Source organism: Gadus morhua, chromosome 16 (assembly GCF_902167405.1).
Source record: "Gadus morhua chromosome 16, gadMor3.0, whole genome shotgun sequence".
Taxonomy (NCBI): domain Eukaryota; kingdom Metazoa; phylum Chordata; class Actinopteri; order Gadiformes; family Gadidae; genus Gadus; species Gadus morhua.
In genome coordinates this window covers 30,324,782-30,345,096 of record NC_044063.1, presented here as the reverse complement: position 1 = coordinate 30,345,096, position 20,315 = coordinate 30,324,782, and the positions used below count along the sequence as shown (strand labels likewise).

Genomic DNA, 20,315 nt, shown 5'->3' with positions numbered 1-20,315 from the left:
TGTGTGTGTGTGTGTGTGTGTGTGTGCTCTGCAGTGGTACTGTACAGCTGATGTAATCTGTCCTATACATAATGTATAAGGTACGATGGGCCAACTCCGTCTCTCTGGCTCAGCACAATGTCAGGAAGCCACACTTGGTGAACATGGTGGGAAGAGGGACATCATTTTGCTAAAATCTGTGCCAATCGGGGAGTGCGTTGGCGGGAGATGATGTCAGTGGTCTCTCTGTTCTCCTCCACTGGGGTCAGATCTTTGGTCTCTTGTGCAATGCTTAGTTCAGTGGCAATATTAAAAATTGATTCTTGTCTGAAGTTCTAGCCATAACCTGGCAGTGCCCAGACACTTTTATTAACAGCAGCGTTCTTCTATTGTTTATGTTGTGTGATTGGGTGCTCTTAGCACGTGGTTTTATGGCCAGATCCCTGCCTCGCTCGTAAAAACGATGTGGTCCAAAAGCTTTGGACCACAATGCCTATTGATTTTCTTCTTATTTCTGTCAGTTTGACTCTCTGCTCCTTCAGCCCTCTTCAGGCCCTCTCCTCCACCGTTCTTGCCTCTGCTTCCTCCACCACATTAGAGGGAGCAATAGATGGGCTATATGTTTGCTGTTAGCTTAGAGCTTCTCTCCCTTCTCCCTCTATTCTTCCTTCTCATCTCTCCTTTCTCCTTCTCACTCCTCCTCCTCAGCCTGTCATTTCCCGTGCCCCCCAGCCTCCCTCATTAGTAGGTCCTTCCTAATCATCTGTAAGTGCAACCCCACACCAACAGGCCATACACACACACACACACACACACACACACACACACACACACACACACACACACACACACACACACATACACACACACACACACACACACACACACACACACACACACACACACGCACACACACACACACACACACACACACACACACCTGTTTCGAAAGGTCATTTTTCTGGAGGTCTATAAATTCCATAATAAGGAGAGAAAAGTATTCATCACTCACAGTGGATGGCTGTGGGTCTGTTTGTTGTTGATTTACACTTTAATAGGAGAGTAAAGCAAGCTCCATTCTAAAGAAAGAGTGTGTTTGTGTGTCATTGACAGGACATTAAATGTGTGTTTATGAGGTCAAGTAATCATAACCAGCAATAAACCTCTGAGCGCCCTGATTGTAAGTGATGGTCTTTGAACATGATCTTGTTGTTGTGATGGGTCTCCTCTTAAAGACACAGGCACCAGTCATGGCTTGGTGCAGCTGTGTGGGTCCACTGCAGTGGTGCTGTGTCTAACTGTGTTTGTGTGATCTATTCCTCTAGGGTCAGGGTATCCTTGGGTCCTGGAGGCCCCAGCTCGGGACTTTATATCTGGTAAAGATAAACTGGTCTGTGACCCCCTCCCCCCCAACCTACATGCCCAGCCCAACCCCCCCACCCTGTCAGCTTCTTAATGTCCTACATTAATATCCCCATCATTAATATCTCAACAAGCAATGTTCCAGCTTTGTGAAGTGTTACTAGAGGACCATTCTCCTTGGTCAACTCAGTGTGTGTGTGTGTGTGTGTGTGTGTGTGTGTGTGTGTGTGTTTGACTAATGCCATCATTAATATCTCAACAAGCAATTTTCCACACACACATTATTGTGTGTGTGTGTGTGTGTGTGTGCGCAGGAGTATGTGTGTTTTCGCTGCTTCATTTTGCGTCCACTAGCCCTGACCGTGCAGTGTGTGTCTTTCCTGCTGGCTGCATTAATGAAGCACACAGACTCTGTAATGTATGAGTTGGTTTGGCAGAAACCTCACCAGCCCAGCCTTTCTTACTACTCGCCACAGGCGTTAATGGAAAGTCATAAACTGCCTGGTGTGTGTGTGTGTGTGTGTTTGTCGGGGGGGGGGGGGGGGTCTGATTATGCAGTGCAAGCTGTAGAGGACCGCGTTGATCAATGTCTTGCCTCTTGCTTAGAAAACAGACAAACGATACACAAATACACATGCACATACACATTCTCATACACGCACACACACAAGCACGCACGCACACGCACATACACATACACACACACATATAAACACACACACACATCAATGTTTTTGTCAGTCATTGCCAGCTCTCTGTTTGTGTGTTTGGGTATGTCTGTGTGGGTTGTGTGAGTCCTCAATATTTGTGTTGCTTTCTATAATTGAGTTAGAAAGATGTCGGCCCTGGATTGATGAGGCCTGTGTTCCAATCCCTCTGTTTTCACAGGGTGAACATCAGGCTGGGGTTGCGTTTTCACTGCACATATTTGTTATGTGTTGCGGAATACTATTGAATCCACAATGGAACTGCAGCGGGTGCAAACTAGCAACGATACATGCGTCGCTGTAGAAAATTGCGCTGGGTGCAAGATAGACAGAGCTATAAGCCAAAAACAGCTTGCTCAAGGGCCAGGGGTCTCATTTGTAACCGTTGCGTACGCACAAAACGGGGCTGAAATTGGAGTACGTGACTTTCCACGCTAAGGTTGTGATCTATAAAAAACCAACTTGACGGGAAAATGTGCGCAGCCCTAAGCAAACTCTGACCCATGCGTACGCATGGTTTGGAGGAAAAGGAGAATTTGCGACACAGATGGTGTGGTGGTGAACTGAAGTCAGACCGAAGAATTGTAGAGTGAGAAGAACGATTATGTTTTATCATCGCCCTTCATAAATTTAATTTCAACCCGTATCATGCGTTAAATCCTAATCAGAATAATTTAAGTCAACTGCGTTATTTCTCAGTTATAACTCCAGAAACATCTCCTTAGAATAGAAATAAAAAAGAATTCTCTGTATTTAATCCCGTCACTCCATACTGTCCACTGACGGCGCGACTGCATGGAATAAAGCATCTGTCCAACATGTGTCAATAACATAATATTTTTCTGTGACACTGTAAACACATAATCAAATGTCAATTAAATCCCAAGTGTGGAAAACCAAGCCACACTCATCACAATCGTTGTCCGTTACTCTTGATGCTTTTCATGACAAATCAGGCATTAAAAAGGGGTTATGTTCAAGAACATTTTACGTGGGTGATTACAAACTGATTATCCAAGGTGTTCTCGGTCAGTCTTATTACCGTAACCCTAAATGCAGAGGTGAGCGCCGTGGTAATGCTGCACCATATGGCACTTCTGGCGGACCATGCAAATGGCAGGATTCGGAGGGAGAGGGTATTTAGGGACCATAACGATTTATTGGTAGGCTACATAAAAATATGTAACTCTATGTCTTTTTTAATTCTGGGAATGTGCGCTCCGTGCTACTGACAGAGTTCACTGCTGCAGCAACATGTTGCAACTCACTCTGCTTTTTGTTGTTGGCGATCCCAATCCCGTGACCGCCGAACGAAACTACCTTTCGGGCCTCCATCTCACCCACAAGTGTCTCCACTTCAACCTCCGTGAAATTTCGCTTTTTTGCTTTTCTCAGTAGGCCTACTTCTGCCATTGTTTCCGACAAGACATAGTACTTGCATCTGAGTCTGTTTTATATGCAGATCGAATTCATGAGGTCATTTGCATTGACCATTTGGGTACTGTTGGGTATGGACACACCCTGCTGCTCCTCCACATCTGAAGTTCCTAACGGAAAAATAAAGTAATTTGAATTTGAATTTGAATTTGAACCATTTATGGTTAAAAAGGGGCGTGTACAGGGCGGAACGTGAAGCTGATTCAGCTGCAAACACTTTTAGGCACTCTGTGATTTATAAAGCAAAGATTGCGTACGGTGTGCGTACGCAGGGTTTTATAAATCGGAATATTTTTTGGCGCACGCAAAACTTGGCTTCTGAGAGTACGCACATTTTTAGTAACGATCCCACGCACAGTTTTATAAATGAGACCCCAGGTGACTCACAGCAGGTCGAGACCTCAATAGAGAGTGTGTGTGTGTGTGTGTGTGTGTGTGTGTGAGTGTGTGTGTGTGTGTGTGTGTGTGTGTGTGTGTGTGTGTGTGTGTGTGTGTGTGTGTGTGTGTGTGTGTGTGTGTGTGTGTGTGTGGCACACAAAGTGGATGTGATGCAGTTGTGTGTCTGCCGAGGACTGTAAAATGAAAACGCTGACCATTCAGCTCCAGGAGTTTGGGAAAAGAGGGTCGGGGGGGGGGGGGGGGGGGGGGGATTTGGAATTAGAGGACAGGGTTGTGGGGAGAGAGGGGGAACGAGGGATGCAGGAGCTGAGGGACGGGAGAGAATGAAATGGAGAGGAGAGGAGATAGGGGGATGGAGAGAGGCGGAGAGCGTTGAGCGCAGAAGCAGCAGGTGTCCTATTGGCTGCTGGTCTCTCAGGCTTACTTCCAGAAAATGAATTGACCTTACCTTTCCCCTGTGTGATTACACACACACACACATACACACACACAGTCACACACACACACAGACACAGAGAAACACACACACCACAACAGCGCGTGCAGCCGTATGCTAACACACAGGCCAAGCCCACTCCGTGATGATTGATGCTCATTATCATGGCGGATGCCACCATATGTTGGTATGTTGGCTCTGTCTGCATTGGTGTGGATTGTGAAGAACTCATGCAAACCAGCTCATTAATCACTATCCACTGTGCATTGATAGATTCAGAAGATGTGTGTTTATCCCCCAGAATCTCCCATGCGGCCGCACTCTCACCTGATGAAACTGTTGAAACCCCACTATAAATACAACCTCATTGTCACAGTTGAATACAAGCAACCTAACGAAAGTGGTCTCAGGTATAGCTACTCTATCCATGATTGGTAAATGCATCAAACGGTTTCCTTATATACATTATTTAAATTTAATATATTTTAAATGACAGTGAAAGAGGCAATGTTCAGAAGACAACTTGATAACGATAAAGGGTTCTGTCAGGGTTTTTCAAGAGTAAATGACGATTAGAGTTATGGTTCCCTCACTGATGAGAACGACCAGCCTCTCAGAGTGTGTGTGAGAAATCTGGGATGGATAATAGGGGCAGAGCTACACCTTTCTTTCCATGTCAGATAAGTGACTCACAAATGCATGCCAAGTGCGGCTCAGTGCAGTCATTGGTGTGGGCAAAGACGCAAAGGAACTTTGTGGATGTATTCAACACACACGCACGCACGCACGCATGCACGCACACACGCACACGCTCGCAGATACAAACACACACACACAGGAAAAAAACACAGCTGCTAAGAGCGAGAGAGGGGAGTGATGTGTGAGCCCCCTCTGTCCATGTGGTAGCAGCCATTGCTGGTGGGCCCTTACATTTTTTTTACGTGACGGTTTATGTTTTGACCGATGAGCATAAGGAACAAATCAACATGAGGGAGAGGGAATGATGGTTGATGAGTAAGGGCGGGGTCTTTAAAGAAGACACCGGAAGAGAATAATTAATTAGTTATTGAATATTGTCTCTATGCAGGCCAGGTTTGACTGTATTACTCTCCACGGCCTTTATGTATTTACGTTTCGTCTTATCCCTCACTCAAGTAGAATTGGAGGCACTCTCTCTCTCTTTGTGTCTCTCTGACTCTGTCTCTCTCTCTGTGTGTCTCTTCGTCTCTGTCTCTCTCTCTCCCTCTGTATCTCTGTGTCTCTCCCTGTGGATCTGTACTAAAGGAGCAGCATAAAGAGCTGAGTTATGCAGGTTGCCATGCGTGTTAACGGTAATGTAATTTGCTGGGGGTATTAGACAGAACATCTGAATGAGGGCCCCCCGTGTGCATCAAGTTACATAAATTAATGGATGAAAAGGAAGGCACAACGCAATACATTTGTTTAATGGCAGATATCTCCGGCTGTGCATTGTGTAACACCGCATGTCATAAGAGTGCAGTAGATTTAAATAATTTACGTGTTTTTTTGTTGTGTTGTAGCACAAGAATATTGCATCGACGGGGAAAAGTCTCTCTTGACTGTCAATCTCTATCTCCATCTTTCGCTTTCAATCGCTCCCACGATGGCGAGAGAGGACATAACGCATGCACACTGGCCAGGGCTCATTTAAGTTGCCTTGGATACAGAACACATCGGGCTCCACAGTCTCACAAAATAGCCGTCCTCAGTATAGTGTGTGTGTGTGTGTGTGTGTGTGTGCGTGTGTGCGTGCGTGCGTGCGTGCGTGCGTGCGTGCGTGCGTGCGTGCGTGCGTGCGTGCGTGCGTGCGTGCGTGCGTGCGTGCGTGCGTGCGTGCGTGCGTGCGTGCGTGCACTCATGCTCCTTACCGATGTTGTTGCGTTTGTGCACAGGTGGGAACGCGTTTCAGTGCAGGTGTGTGTGTGGGTGGGTGTTTGAGATTAAGCAGGACCTGGGAGGGGGAGAGAGGGAGAGAGAGAGAGAGGGAGAGAGAGAGGGAGAGGGAGAGAGGGAGGGAGAGAATTCCACCAAGAATAAAGTCACCAATCGTTCCAACTGCAATACGTCTGCAGACTGAGCAAACCTAATAATACCTCTAAGAAGACAGGATTGCACAGATGTCCATGCAGCCAGCACGTGCGCACACACACACACGTGCGCACACACATGTGCGGACACACACACACACTCTCTCACTCACTAACTCGTTTGCATAACTATACCAATGCCTAAACATACACAGGCTGACTAACCCCACAGAAGAGGGTTTGTATAAATAAATCATAATGGCCGAAGATGACACACAACATAGACACAATCGTGAACAAATACGCAGTGCATAATATTGTAAACATGAAAGAAATGAGGTCAAAGACTTCTGCTGAGGGACTGACAGCCCTGGGAAGGTGATATGTATGAGTTTATGAGGGTTTGTGTGTTTTTGTATTTCAGACAGACACACTGTTGATTGGAAATGGTGCAAGTATAACTCTGCCACCATAAATTCTTCACGTCTTCTGCCCTCTCTCCCTCTCCCAGAACTCCCTCCTTCTGCCCTCCTCTCCCAGAACTCTCTCCTTCTCCCCTTTTCACCCAGAACTCTCTCCTTCATGCCCTCCCTCCCACTCCCAGAACTCTCTCCTTCATGTCCTCCTGCCCTCCCTCCCTCTCCCAGGACTCTCTCCTTCTGCCCTCCCTCCCGCTCCCCTCCCTCTCCCCTTCATTCCCATCGTCAGCCACTAATGAAGCGGAAATGAAACGGTTGTTTGAATCTATGTTTGGGTTTCCAAAACAAGTCCTTTGAATTTTGGTTGTCCCATTCAAAGAAGTGTGTTGGTTATGGTTGTTTTCCATCTTGGCTGCCTGCTCCAGAGCAGGTCTGAGTGTTAAAGGGAATACTTGAACAGGAGTCAGGCCTACAAACATAAAGTTGAAGCATCAAGTTGTTGTATACAAAACAGTTGGCTTCTTGGGCCTGGTACCCTTATCCCAAGTCTGGAGACAAAGTCATTCAAACTTGATCTGCTTTTTATTTGGATGTTGTACTGCTCTGAAGTGCGTTATTTAAACCCTTGATGTCAACAATCAAGATAAGAATATGATGCACATCTCTAGAGATAGCTTTCTGAACAACAACAATAACCGCCCATCAATTGCCAGGACAACGTAGGTGAACCAATACCAACCGTGCCCCTAAATGTAAATCAAACACTCACACTTCTTTGTAAACACTTGGGCCTCCTGCCACAGTTCAGCCTCCTCCTGACACTCACTCACACTCAATGCTCCAAACCTCAAGTGGCATCTGGCAGAGGTGAGGGTGAAACGGGGACAGCGTCATAAGGAGGGCAGAGAGAGAATGATAAACCAGCTGCATAAAAGATGAGCTGTACTGACAATTAGTCAACATTAGTCAACGGAAACATGAAGTGTTTGTCTGTGGGACAAAGTGTGAGTGTGTGTGTGCATGTTGTTCTGCAGAGCAAAAGTGATGTTATGTAACATGTAAAAACCCTGCATCAGATGGCAAAGTGATGTTCACTGGTTCTCATCTGAAGCTACCCGGACAAGCAGTGTTTTGGCTCTGCTCTACGTGCATGCTGTCCCGGATGTTGGCCCTGCTCTACGTGGATCCTGTCCCCGATGTTGGACCTGCTCTACGTGCATCCTGTCCCGGATGGTTTCACAACCAGCTACTTGGAACACTTCCTCGGCTCAGCGTTAGCTCACCAGTTTCCTCCTGAATGGCTCTGTTCATCAGCTCGCTGTTATAGGCTCTGTTCATCAGGTATTTACTTGTTATGGGCTCTGTTCATCAGAGCCTGTTATGGGCTCTGTTCATCGGAGCCTGTTATGGGCTCTGTTCATCAGCTCTCTGTTATGGGCTCTGTCCATCAGGTCGCTGTTATCGGCTCTGTTCATCAGGTATTTACATGTTATGGGCTCTGTTCATCAGGTCTGTACCTGTTATGGGCTCTGTTCATCAGGTCGCTGTTATGAGCTCTGTCCATCAGCACTCTGTTATGGGCTCGGTTCACCACCACTCTGTTACAGGCTTGGTTCAGCACGTGGTAGAGAGGACAACACTTCAGAAGATTATCTTTGCGGTCTCTTTCTGGTTGGAGGGGCAGGGAGTAAAGGTTGGCACTACGTGTTGCATCAGCGCTATACTGCATCGCTTTCAAGTGACACACAGGACGAGCTCCCAGGGTCGGCGTCGACAGCGTTGCCATGTTTTTCCTCTGTTGACGAGTGCTGAAGCCCAACCTAGCACAGCACTACCCTCGGCACGGGGACAGCTCGGACCCTCCAACCTGTAGATTCCAAACATTTTCTACTTCAATTTGACCTCTCCAAGTGTCCAATCAGATAACAGCTTTGTTTGAACAGTGGCTTTCTTCATATGCAAACCTTAATTATGCATGTTTGATGAGTTAACAGCGCTGAACTGTCAAGTGTTGGCTTGCTGTGTTCTGAATGCATCCCCCCCCCCCCCCCATATAACTGTCAAAGCAAATGTTAACGTGAGCCTTCCCTCAATGTTTTAACCTGTCCTTTTTGAACAGAGTTTGACAACTACTGTTGTACTCACCTGTTGACGCCTCCCTGCCTCAATTCCCTCCCTCCCTCCCCCCTCCTCCCGTCCTCCCCTCCTCTCTCCCTCCCCCATCCTCCCTCCTCCCCTTTCTCCCTACAGTCTGCACGGTGCGCTGCCAGAAGTTCCTGATCTCGCGGGTGGGCGAGGATTGGATCTTCCTCATCCTCCTGGGGCTGCTGATGGCACTCGTTAGCTGGGCGGTGGACTTCTGCATCGCCATCTGCCTCCAAGGTGACCCAGGATGAGAGGAGTCATGTGCATTTGTATTGTGTACCCTCTAATGTATGTGGTCAGGATAGATACTGCATTGGTCACTGGGAGCAGTGGGATAAAGGGATTCAAAGGCAGGTGACAGGTGATGGGAGACTGGGAATGGGGGATGGGCGTGTGATGGATCATTGAAGGGCCCAGACTAAAACCTGCAGACACTTCTATTGCAGCTATTAACTCCATTAAACTATATCTGAGCTGGAACTTTGACTCAACTAATGAAACACCCTTCCTCATAAATCCCTGGAATCCTTCCTCATAAATGATTTATTCTGGTCAACTCTCCCACCAGACGACAGTAACTGTACTCTGGGGGTCTTAATAGAAAACCTTTCCTAGGGCAGGTTTACCCGGATCCAATAGAACCACATTTGCGTATTGTCCCCTCCCCGTTGAACACTTCATCAAATGATCTTCACTTCATGCATGACTAGCTAGCTGCGTGCCAGTGGGAAATGCAAACATGGAGCAGCACTGAGAGCACATCGGAGCAGTGATGTGGCTTTAGATGAGCTGCTTTGTGAGGAGTTAAGATGACACTCAGACACACTTCAGATGATCACACCACACTTCATGCTGTGTGTGTGTCCTTGTGTGTGTCTGCGTGCGTGTGTGTGTGTGCGTGTGTATGTGCGTTGCTATAGCTGCAGATGTTGCTGCTCACAGGTGAGTAATCTTAGATGAAAGTGCACATCAGCTTTGACACAGCGTTGTGTGTCTTTTACAAAGTGTGTGTGTGTGTGTGTGTGTATGTGTGTTTGTGTGTTTGTGAGTGTGTGTGTGTGTGTGTTGAGCCAGAGCGAATGGCGTTTTTTATAGAGAGATTTCGATATATGACAGTTATCCAGGCAAATCCTCTTCACACACACACACACACACACACACACACACACACACACACACACACACACACACACACACACACACACACACACACACACACACACACACACACACACAGATACACAGGAAATCACTGCTTAGTTTCTCTGATATCCCCAGTCAGATATTTCTCCTTCCATGCGTGTCCGTGTTCCATGGTTATACACACGTCCTTCATCACATGTAGGTTGGTTGTGCGTGCTCACAAACCACAATGCTTTTCCTTATGTGTGTGTGTTTCTCTCCTTGTGCACTTTTCCATGTTTGTGTCTCCGTGTCTTTCTTTTTGTGAGTGTGTGAGTTTCCCTGTATGTGCATTTGTGTTTGTGTGTGTGTGTTTGTGTTTGTGTGTGTGCGTGTGTGCGTGCGTGTGTGTGTCCACAGCACAGAAGTGGATGTATGGCGGTCTGGACAGTAATGTGTTCCTGCAGTACCTGGCCTGGGTCACCTACCCTGTGGTGCTCATCACCTTCTCTGCTGGCTTCACCCAGATCCTTGCTCCGCAGGCCGTCGGTATGCTCACGATCACACACACAAACACACACACACACACACACACACACACACACACACACACACACACACACACACACACACACACACACACACACACACACACACACACATGATGAAGCCTCTACTTTAGAGGAAGAACAACAGGTTAGCTTAAACAAACTCATGATGTAACCTCTACTTTAGAGGAAGAACAACAGGTTAGGGTCTCATGACGAGGCCCACACTGAACACGTTACGCGCGTTAGAGGCGTTGAAAATCTACATTTTTGCATGAGGAACCATTGGTTTTGGCGCGTAGATGCGTTACACGCGCTAAAGCAGCGTGTTAGGCGCTTTACAAGCGTTTTACGCACCTAAATAACGCGCCCAACGCACCAACGAGCGGAGTTCAAAATGTTTTACTTTAGACTTGCATACGTGTGATGCTTAGCCGCGATAGCCAATCAGCGTTGAGCTTGACCCAATGTCACTGGCAGAGAGACGGAGGACTCTCAGAAGCAGAAAGAACATGGGTGACCAAGTCATCGTTTCAGTGTGTGCTGAAACGATGAGGAGGTGGTGAAACTCACCCAGCTGTGAGCTCCTACGGAGGACTTCATGCACTAGAGTTTAGATTCTCTGCCCGAGCCCGAGCCTGAGTCGACCCGCGGGCCGGGTCGGGCCGATATTTCCCACCACTATCCTCGGGCCGGGTCGTGCCGGGCCTTTGATCGAGCGTTTGTGTTTTGTTTTTTTAAATCATTGATTTATTGACTTAATCTCAGAAATATTATAGGCCTTTATCACACAGGTCTTTTCAATGCCTTGGAACGCCCCGTTCACTTGCATGGGTAGTAGTCCGGTAACTTGTCAACCCCAGCGTCTTCCGTTGCTAGGCGACGTCAACGTCTTTGGCAGACTATTTCTCTGCTAATCAACACTACGAATGCTGGTAACTAATAAATTGTAAAAAGACACACGATGTGAAGTTATTCAGAACGTCGCCGGTCATCATCGAAAATAAGCCCCTTCAGGGCGAAGCAAGACACCTCCGCTGGGCGGGCTCATCTAGCTGCGTAGGCGCGTTAGGCGCGTTGAACGATCAAGCATCAGGTTAGGCACGTTACGCGCATAATCTTACGTGCGTGACGCTTTCAGTGTGGTCGTACCTTTACTTTAGAGGAGCACCAACAGGTTAGCTTAAACACACTCATGATGAGGCCCTTACTTTAGAGGAGCACCAACAGGTTAGCTTAAACACACTCACCTGAGGCCCTTACTTTAGAGGAGCAACAGCAGGTTAGCTTAAACACACTCATGATGAGGCCCTTACTTTATGCCTTGTTTCAACCGAGCGGTGCGGCATGCTGCCGTGCAGTGGTGGTATGGTGTGGCGCGACACGGTGCGGCTCAGTGACGCTAAATCTGGATGGCATATCCACAGCCGACAGTACCCTTATGGTACGGCAGGGTTTAAGCCGGATGGCATTAGTCGCGGCAGCTACGTAAGCATCGTGACATCATAGCAGCGCGACACAGTGTAGCCTGCTAATAAATTAAATGAAAAAGAAGAACGCGACACATTAAAGGGACTCTTACCTTTGTTGCATTTGAGAATTACAGCACATTCAAATCATCCCGCCTTCCTCCAATGCCCCTAACCCCCTAAGCGTAAGTACAAAACTAAGCGTTATTTTTTAACGAGTACTGTAACGACCTCGCCGGTGACATAACGATGTCGAGTCATTAGTAGTTGAAGGTAGTTTTAATGAACCAAAACCAGGTCACTGAAACCCGTAACATTGTAACCAACGGCAGAAAACCGACACAAAACAAACCCCGGTTACCCCGGCAACCCCCAACACGGTCTCACTCGCGTGCAGGCCCCCACCCTCCTGTTCTTCCAAGGCCCTCCCCCAGCTGACCTAATGATTCGCCCCCACGCTGATTGACAAGAAGAACATTACAATACATGCACATAGAACAACTGGCATAACGGACAACGAAATATAATGTAACACATAACACACAAACTATTTAACTGTCCCAGGGTCGCTACAGTACAAAAGTTCTAGACTCCCATGGGTTATGTTTAGACTCCCATGGGTTATGTTTAGACTCCCAGGGGTCATAATATAGAAACGTGTATGAGCATTACAAACAGAGTAGCGGGACAACGTAGCGTCTGAGGCCGAAATGGGTCCCCTAATCTGACTGAATAGTGCGGTTGTTTGCCAACGGTCTGGAGGTCTTCCTGGAGCTCCAGATTAGCGGGACAACGTCGCGTCTGAGCCCGAAATGGGTCCCGTAATCGGACTGAGTGTGGCGGTTGGTTGCCAACGGTCTGGAGGTCTTCCTGGAGCTCCAGAGTAGCGGGACAACGTCGCGTCTGAGTCCGAAATGGGTACCGTAATCGGACTGAGTGTGGCGGTTGGTTGCCAACGGTCTTGAGGTCTTCCTGGAGCTCCAGAGTAGCGGGACAACGTCGCGTCTGAGTCCGAAACGGGTCCCCTAATCGGACTGAGTGGTGCGGTTGGTCATTGCGCATGACCAGAGTTTTCCACAAGGCTATTCAGATTGGGGAGTGTTTTTGGAGGGAGGCCTAAAGTGAGGGGTAGGATTTATTTTTGTTGGATACTTTCAAAATCTGTCTTCCTTTTTGTTTCTCTCTATTGCCGACCTTGGCTTTGAAGCTGCACTGTTTTGATTGTGTTTTGTTTTTCGAGTCTCATGGTTCTCATGCCATGACATTGAACAAATTGCATTAGAACAGTGAGACTACTTTACTTGACTTGTGAGATGGAAACATGCTGAAAGGCTAGGTTTGTGTGGTGATGCTAAGCTTGTTGCAGGGTCCGGCATCCCGGAGATGAAGACCATCCTTCGGGGTGTGGTGCTGAAGGAATACCTCACGTTCAAGACCTTTGTGGCCAAAGTCATCGGCCTCACCTGTGCTTTGGGCAGTGGCATGCCCTTAGGCAAGGAGGTAATGCACACGCACACGCTTGCACGCACGCACACACACATACAGGCCAACTATTGGCCAACTCATTGTGCATGACCAGTCTTCTACAAGGCTATTCAGACCTATTGCTAAAGCCATGGAGCTAGTCATGTGTTTTTGGGGAATGTTTTTGGAGGAAGGCCTAAAGTGAGGGGTAGGATTGGGCAACGGAGGCATTGCAATGATGTAAGCCAGGTCCCTGTCAGGCCGTAAGGACGATGCATTTCCACCGGCGTGGGGGAAAGTTTTTCTTTTTCTTTAATTAGTGGAAATTATTACCGCAATAAAATAATTATGCAAGTGACACTACCCGGTATTTAGAGCACTTATAGTAGATCAACAAAATGACACAGGAAAAAGATAGGGACGGGTATTTATATTATATTCTTACATTACTATTATATTATTATACTCATAAAAAATAATGCTGACATTTTATGGGAACTATTGGAAGATTTGTCTTAAAAAACGTCACATTGTATTAAAACATTTATTTATACAAAATATTATATCCGTCTTGTCTAAGGAATGCGTTTCAGAGCAAGTAGGACGATGCCTGATGGGCCAGCTGAACATTTGAAAATGCAACAATTAAATGCAACTATGCAATGTTATGCATATATGTGTTATGTTCTTTGTGCCGAAATTTACATGGCGACTCAGTGTTTCTGAAGTTGTGCAAGAAAACCCTATTCAATGTGTAAATTAGGCCATATTATTTGGACATAAACTGAGCCACTTGAAGTTTGAAATTCATGTGGTCATGCATCTGTCTCAGGAGAGACTGCAAACGCGCTGTCAAAATATCAACTAGTCAGTTTCAAATGCGCTCATGTCTATTAAAGGCAAGGCAACTTTATTTATGAAGCACTTTTCATACACAAGGCAGACTCAAAGTGCTTCACATATAAACATTGTCATACAATAAAATTAAATAATAGATAAGTAAAAGAAAACATATGCAAAGAAATGAGTAAAATAGAAAGTTAAAAATGCCTTTTAGTAATAAAATAGAAAATAAAGGCAAAGTTAAAAAAGCTTTTTAGAAAGTACAATGTATTTAAGATTTAGCAGAAAGCTAAAGCAAACATAAAAGTCTTCAGTCTTGTTTAAAGGTGCTCAGAGTTAGGAAAAGTCTTAAATCCTCAGGGAGTTTATTCCAGCTATTTGTTGCATAGTAACTAAATCCTGCTTTCCCATGTTTCGTGTTTACTCTGGGGATAATTAACAGATTTGTCTCAGAAGATCTTAGTGGTCTAGAGACTCTAGAAGGCTTATGTAGTGGAAGCATATCAGTTAAATATTTTGGGCCTAAACCATGTCGGGATTTATAGGTTAGCAACCTGATTTTAAAATCTATTCTCTGACCTACAGGAAGCCAATGTAACGATTTAAGAATTGGTGTAATGTGTTCAAATTTTTTGGTCTTTGTAAGAACTCTAGCAGCACCATTCTGAACAAGCTGAAGCTTCCTTAGATTTTGTTTTGGGAGACCTGTAAGAAGACCATTGCAGTAATCAAGCTTACTAGTGATAAAGGCATGTACAAGTTTTTGTAAGTCTTCGGTGGACATGAGCCCTCCGAATCTTGCTACATTTTTAAGGTGAAAATATGCAGATTTTGTAACTGATTTGATGTGACTGTCGAAATGTAAATCTGAATCCATGATAACCCATAGATTTCTGGCTTTGATTGAGGTTTTCAGGGACAGAGAGTGAAGGTGTTGGGTTACTTTAAGCCTCTCCGTTTTAGAACCAAATACAATTATCTCTGTTTCGTCCTCATTTAGTTGAAGGAAATTTTGGCACATCCAGTCTTTCTCTTGCTCAATGCACTGGCACAGCAGATCTATGGACCGATAGTCATTTGGTGATAGCGATACATAGATTTGCATGTCATCAGCATAGCAATGATGGTCAATATTGTTATTTTGCATGATTTGCCCTAGTGGGAGCATGTAGATGTTGAATAAAGAGGGTCCTAAAATCTTACCTTGTGGAACTCAACATGTCACGTTGGTTGATTCTGATACAAAGTCGCCAATGGAAACAAAGTAGTTCCTATTTTGTAGGTAGGACCTGAACCAATTTAAGACTGTGCCTGAAAGCCCCACCCAGTTTTCTAACCTTTCCAAAAGTATTGTATGGTCTACACAGTGTCTAATGCAGCACTGAGGTCTAGTAGCATTAGTATTGAGGTTTTGCCGGAGTCTGCGTTAAAACGGATGTCGTTTGCAACTTTAATAGGGGCGGTCTCAGTGCTTTCTCAATGATTTTACTTATGAAGGGTAGATTTGATATTGGTCTGTAGTTTTTAATAATAGAGGCATCTAGGCTCCGCTTTTTTAAAAGGGGTTTAATAACTGCAGTTTTCAAAGCTTTTGGGAAATTGCCTGACTGGAGAGAGTTGTTAACTATCTGCAATATGTCAATTGCTAGGCAGTCGAAAACATTCTTAAAGAGGTTGGTAGGTAAAACTATCAAGGCAACTGGTGGATGGCTTTAGTTGTGTCACAGTTTCCACAAGAGTTTTAGAGTCTAGAACATTAAAGCATGCCATCCTTGGCATGTTACTTTTTTTTTTGTAGTCCAACATTTTTGTTTTAAGTGGAGATATTGATGGCGCGTCTGATGCCTTCAATTTTATCAGTATAAAAATCTGCAAACTCATTGCATTTCTGCGTTGAATGGAGATCAGGTGGAATTTGAAGGAACTGGTAGGAGTTGATTCATACCCGCTCGTTTTATCACCCCTTTGTACCAGAATACATCAGTGTGTGTGTTATTTGGTGTCACGAAGTACAGCAACATTGGGGAAAATGTGTGTCTGTTTATGGGACATGGTTTCTACAATGGAACAAAAAAAAGAAAATGGTTTGACTATTGAAACGTGGCGACTACCCCCATCCCCATCAGGAGACAGACTGCTACTACTGTGCCATCATGAAAGTAAGGTGTCTCTGCATCTCCAGCGTTGTCGCATTACCGCAGCCCACGGACATCCCAACAGCCAGGGGCAGCCCAGCGCTGAAATGCCCCATCGCCAAGGGTGTTGTAATGAAATTGGAAAAGATCAGTGGCTCAGCCTGTAGCGACTCAAAATGGATGATAGATAGATCTATACAGGGAAGAAGAAACTGTTGAGCCAGCCGAGTGATTGGCTCTGCACAGCGGCTGAAAGACCTGGGATCAGATTTTCTCATTCAGATAGTTCGACAGAGTTTTCTTTTTGCCCGTGTTCGTGAATTATTGATGCTACTTCTGGAGCCATTGCAGGCTTTGCAGATGTAGTGTGTGTGTGTGTGTGTGTGTGTGTGTGTGTGTGTGTGTGTGTGTGTGTGTGTGTGTGTGTGTGTGTGTGTGTGTGTGTGTGTGTGTGTGTGTGTGTGCAAGATCAATGAAGTCTTTTGGCTGAAATAAATCTGGTAGATATGCCACATTCTCATCAGACTGTATTGCCTGGAGAGAGAGACACACGCGCGCACACACACCCCCCGAAGGCCGTCCTGTTACCTACTGATTTGCTTTCCTGAATCATTGACTTTTGAGTTGAACAATGAGCTGTGCTGGTTGGAGCTGTTCGATGGTTAGTTTTCACACTGTCAGTCTCACAATGTTTCTCAAACACACTGTTACTGACAGTCTGAGGACGTTTCACACACATTGTTACTGTCAGTCTCACAACGTTTCACACACACTGTTTCAGACAGTCTCAGACCGTGACACACACTGTTACTGACAGTCTGAGGACGTTTCACACACATTGTTACTGTCAGTCTCACAACGTTTCACACACACTGTTTCAGACAGTCTCAGACCGTGACACACACTGTCACTGACAGTCTGAGGACGTTTCACACACATTGTTACTGTCAGTCTCACAACGTTTCACACACACTGTTACAGACAGTCTCAGACCGTAACACACACTGTTACTGACAGTCTGAGGATGTTTCACACACATTGTTACTGTCAGTCTCACAACGTTTCACACACACTGTTACAGACAGTCTCAGACACTTACACATACTGTTAATGTCAGTCCCACAACATTTCTCACACACTATTACTGACACAGTCTCACATTTCTTAAAACTCCTCTTCTGAAACCTCCATCTTTGATCCTCCAACGCGCTATTGACTTAAATATGGGTTCCAAAAAGGGAAAGCATGCGTAACTCGGTCCCTGGTGTGTTCTTGTTTCCGGACTAGGAGCTGGGTAGCCCCAGAGGTTCTGCTGTAGCATTGTTGAACCTCTGACTCCAGATCATTACTGACTCCTCTGCCCCTCTCTCCTCAGGGTCCGTTTGTGCACATCGCCAGCCTGTGTGCAGCCCTCCTCAGCAGGTTCATGTCACTGTTTGGTGGAATCTATGAGGTAACTAACTCTCCATGATAGTAATAATATACAGTAATGTGCAGTCGCTCCTGCAGTGTGTGTGTGTCTGTGTGTGTGCGTGTGCATGCGTGCATGCGCGTGTGTTTGTGTGTGTTTGTGTGCGTGATTCATTCTTCACTCTTTTTCTTTGTGTCTACGTATCCACCTTCTTGTGTGAGATCATAAAGCCGGGCCTGCATCACCACGGCGATCAAAACCGAAACGAATGCGCAGAGGGAGTTCATGTAGCACCCTGTTTTCTTACTATCTCTTCATCATTTCCTCTTTCTTTCCCCTGCTCTCCCCTCTCTGGCTCCCATCCATTGGGATTGGGGGCATGGTTTTCATGAGCTGTGTATTAAAATGAGACCCACCGGCTCAGCCCGCGGGTTGTTCATCATTATTCCTAATTCCTATTATTCTGTCTGGCCTGCTCTAACTGCTTCATCTTCAACATTATCTCCATGTTTTTAATGTCGTCCTCAAATGTTTTTTATCACTGTGTGTTCTTGTTCTAACTTATTAGGTGCTTCCAAGGATCCTTCCATGCTCAACCAATCCAATTGGTTTTTTTTACACTGCACATAGCACACAACATATTACAGCACTAAGTCAGACTCCCTCCTCCATCCTGCCTCTAAACTCTCTCAGCCTCTCTCCTCTATCCTGCCTCTAGACTCTCTCAGCCTCCCTCCTCTATCCTGCCTCTAAACTCTCTCAACCTCCCTCCTCTATCCTGCCTCTAAACTCTCTCAGCCTCCCTCCTCTATCCTGCACCTAAACTTTCTAGGCCTCCCTCCTTTATCCTGCGTCTAAACTCTCTCAGCGTCCCTCCGCCATCCTGCCTCTAAACTTTCTAAGCCTCCCTCCTTTATCCTGCCTCTAAACTCTCTCCGTCAGCCTCCCTCCTCCCCGTCCCTCCCCTATCTCCCTCTGCCACACTCTCTCTGCAGGTGCTTGTAGGGTGCATTTGAGAGCGGATGATAAAGTGGCCTGATGCGCGGGCATACATACTTGTAGAGTACTTGTACAGAGAGTGTGTGCATGTGTGTAGGAGGTCTGATGTGTATGCAGTGTCCCAGCTGCGTGGTCCTCTCCACTCAGCTGGCTAATATGTGTGGGTTGCCTGTGGGCTCCGGGCCAGACCCTGTCCACACACACACACACACACACACACACACACACACACACACACACACACACACACACACACACACACACACACACACACACACACACACACACACACACACACACACACACACACTGCGTCATGCTGATTCTGCAGTGCTAATGTGAAGAAGGCTACTGATCAATCACGTACTAGTGTCAAATGTAGTTTTATTTTGGAATATCTGTTGACTTTAATAAATGTATAAACAGTAGAGTTGTTTTCTTAATAGTATTGTTTGCCTCAATGCTGCTTAAAGGAGCCCAGTCTATTAGGGACGAAGGTAAGATCTGCCCCCCTGTCTCCCAGCATGCTCTCGGTTTCTGCTGTCTAGCCTTGGACTTGGAAAAAATGCCTTTTATGTTGCTATCTATTTTAATCTCCAATCATCAAGCCTGTGTGTGTGTGTGTGTGTGTGTGTGTGTGTGTGTGTGTGTGTGTGTGTGTGTGTGTGTGTGTGTGTGTGTGTGTGTGTGTGTGTGTGTGTGTGTGTGTGTGTGTGTGTGTGTGTGTTCCAGAATGAGTCGAGAAACATCGAGATGCTGGCGGCGGCCTGTGCGGTTGGGGTGGGCTGCTGCTTTGCTGCCCCTATAGGAGGTGAGGGCTGCTCTGAGGTCTCCTGTCCCCTCCTCTGCTATCCTCCCCTCCTCTCCTCCCCCCTCCTATCCTCCCCTCCCCTCCTGTCCCCTCCTCTCCCTCCTGTCCCCTCCTCTCCCCTCCCCTCCTCTCCCCTCCTGTCCCCTCCTCTCCCTCCTGTCCCCTCCTGTCCCCTCCCCTCCTCTCCCCTCCTGTCCCCTCCTCTCCCTCCTGTCCCCTCCTCTCCCCTCCTGTCCCCTCCTCTCCCTCCTGTCCCCTCCTCTCCCCTCCTGTCAACACCTCTTCCCTCCTCTCCTCTCCCCTCCTCTCCCCTCCTGTCCCCTCCTCTCCCCTCCTGTCCCTCCTCTCCCCTCCTCTCCTGTCCCCTCCTCTCCCCTCCTGTCCCTCCTCCCCCCTCCTGTCCCTCCTCTCCCCTCCTCTCCCCTCCTGTCCCCTCCTCTCCCCTCCTCTCCCCTCCTGTCCCCTCCTCTCCTCTCCCCTCCTGTCCCTCCTCCCCCCTCCTGCCCCTCTTCTCCCCTCCTCTCCCCTCCTGTCCCCTCCTGTCCCTCCTGTCCCCTCCTGTCCCTCCTCCCCCCTCCTGT

At 46.8% G+C, this 20,315-nt stretch overlaps 1 protein-coding gene across 8 annotated transcripts in view; it reads left to right on the top strand.

The window, feature by feature from the left end:
* clcn2b (chloride channel, voltage-sensitive 2b) overlaps positions 1-20,315 on the top strand; it is a 112,748-nt gene that overhangs the window by 36,455 nt on the left and 55,978 nt on the right. For 3 of the 8 annotated variants that reach the window (XM_030380631.1, XM_030380632.1, XM_030380629.1), the window contains exons 3-8: positions 1,305-1,355; positions 9,038-9,169; positions 10,475-10,603; positions 13,438-13,571; positions 17,889-17,966; positions 19,656-19,734. In XM_030380631.1, the coding sequence (XP_030236491.1) occupies positions 1,305-1,355; positions 9,038-9,169; positions 10,475-10,603; positions 13,438-13,571; positions 17,889-17,966; positions 19,656-19,734 (603 nt within the window). The other 5 variants (XM_030380628.1, XM_030380627.1, XM_030380626.1 and 2 more) reach the window with 2 other exon arrangements.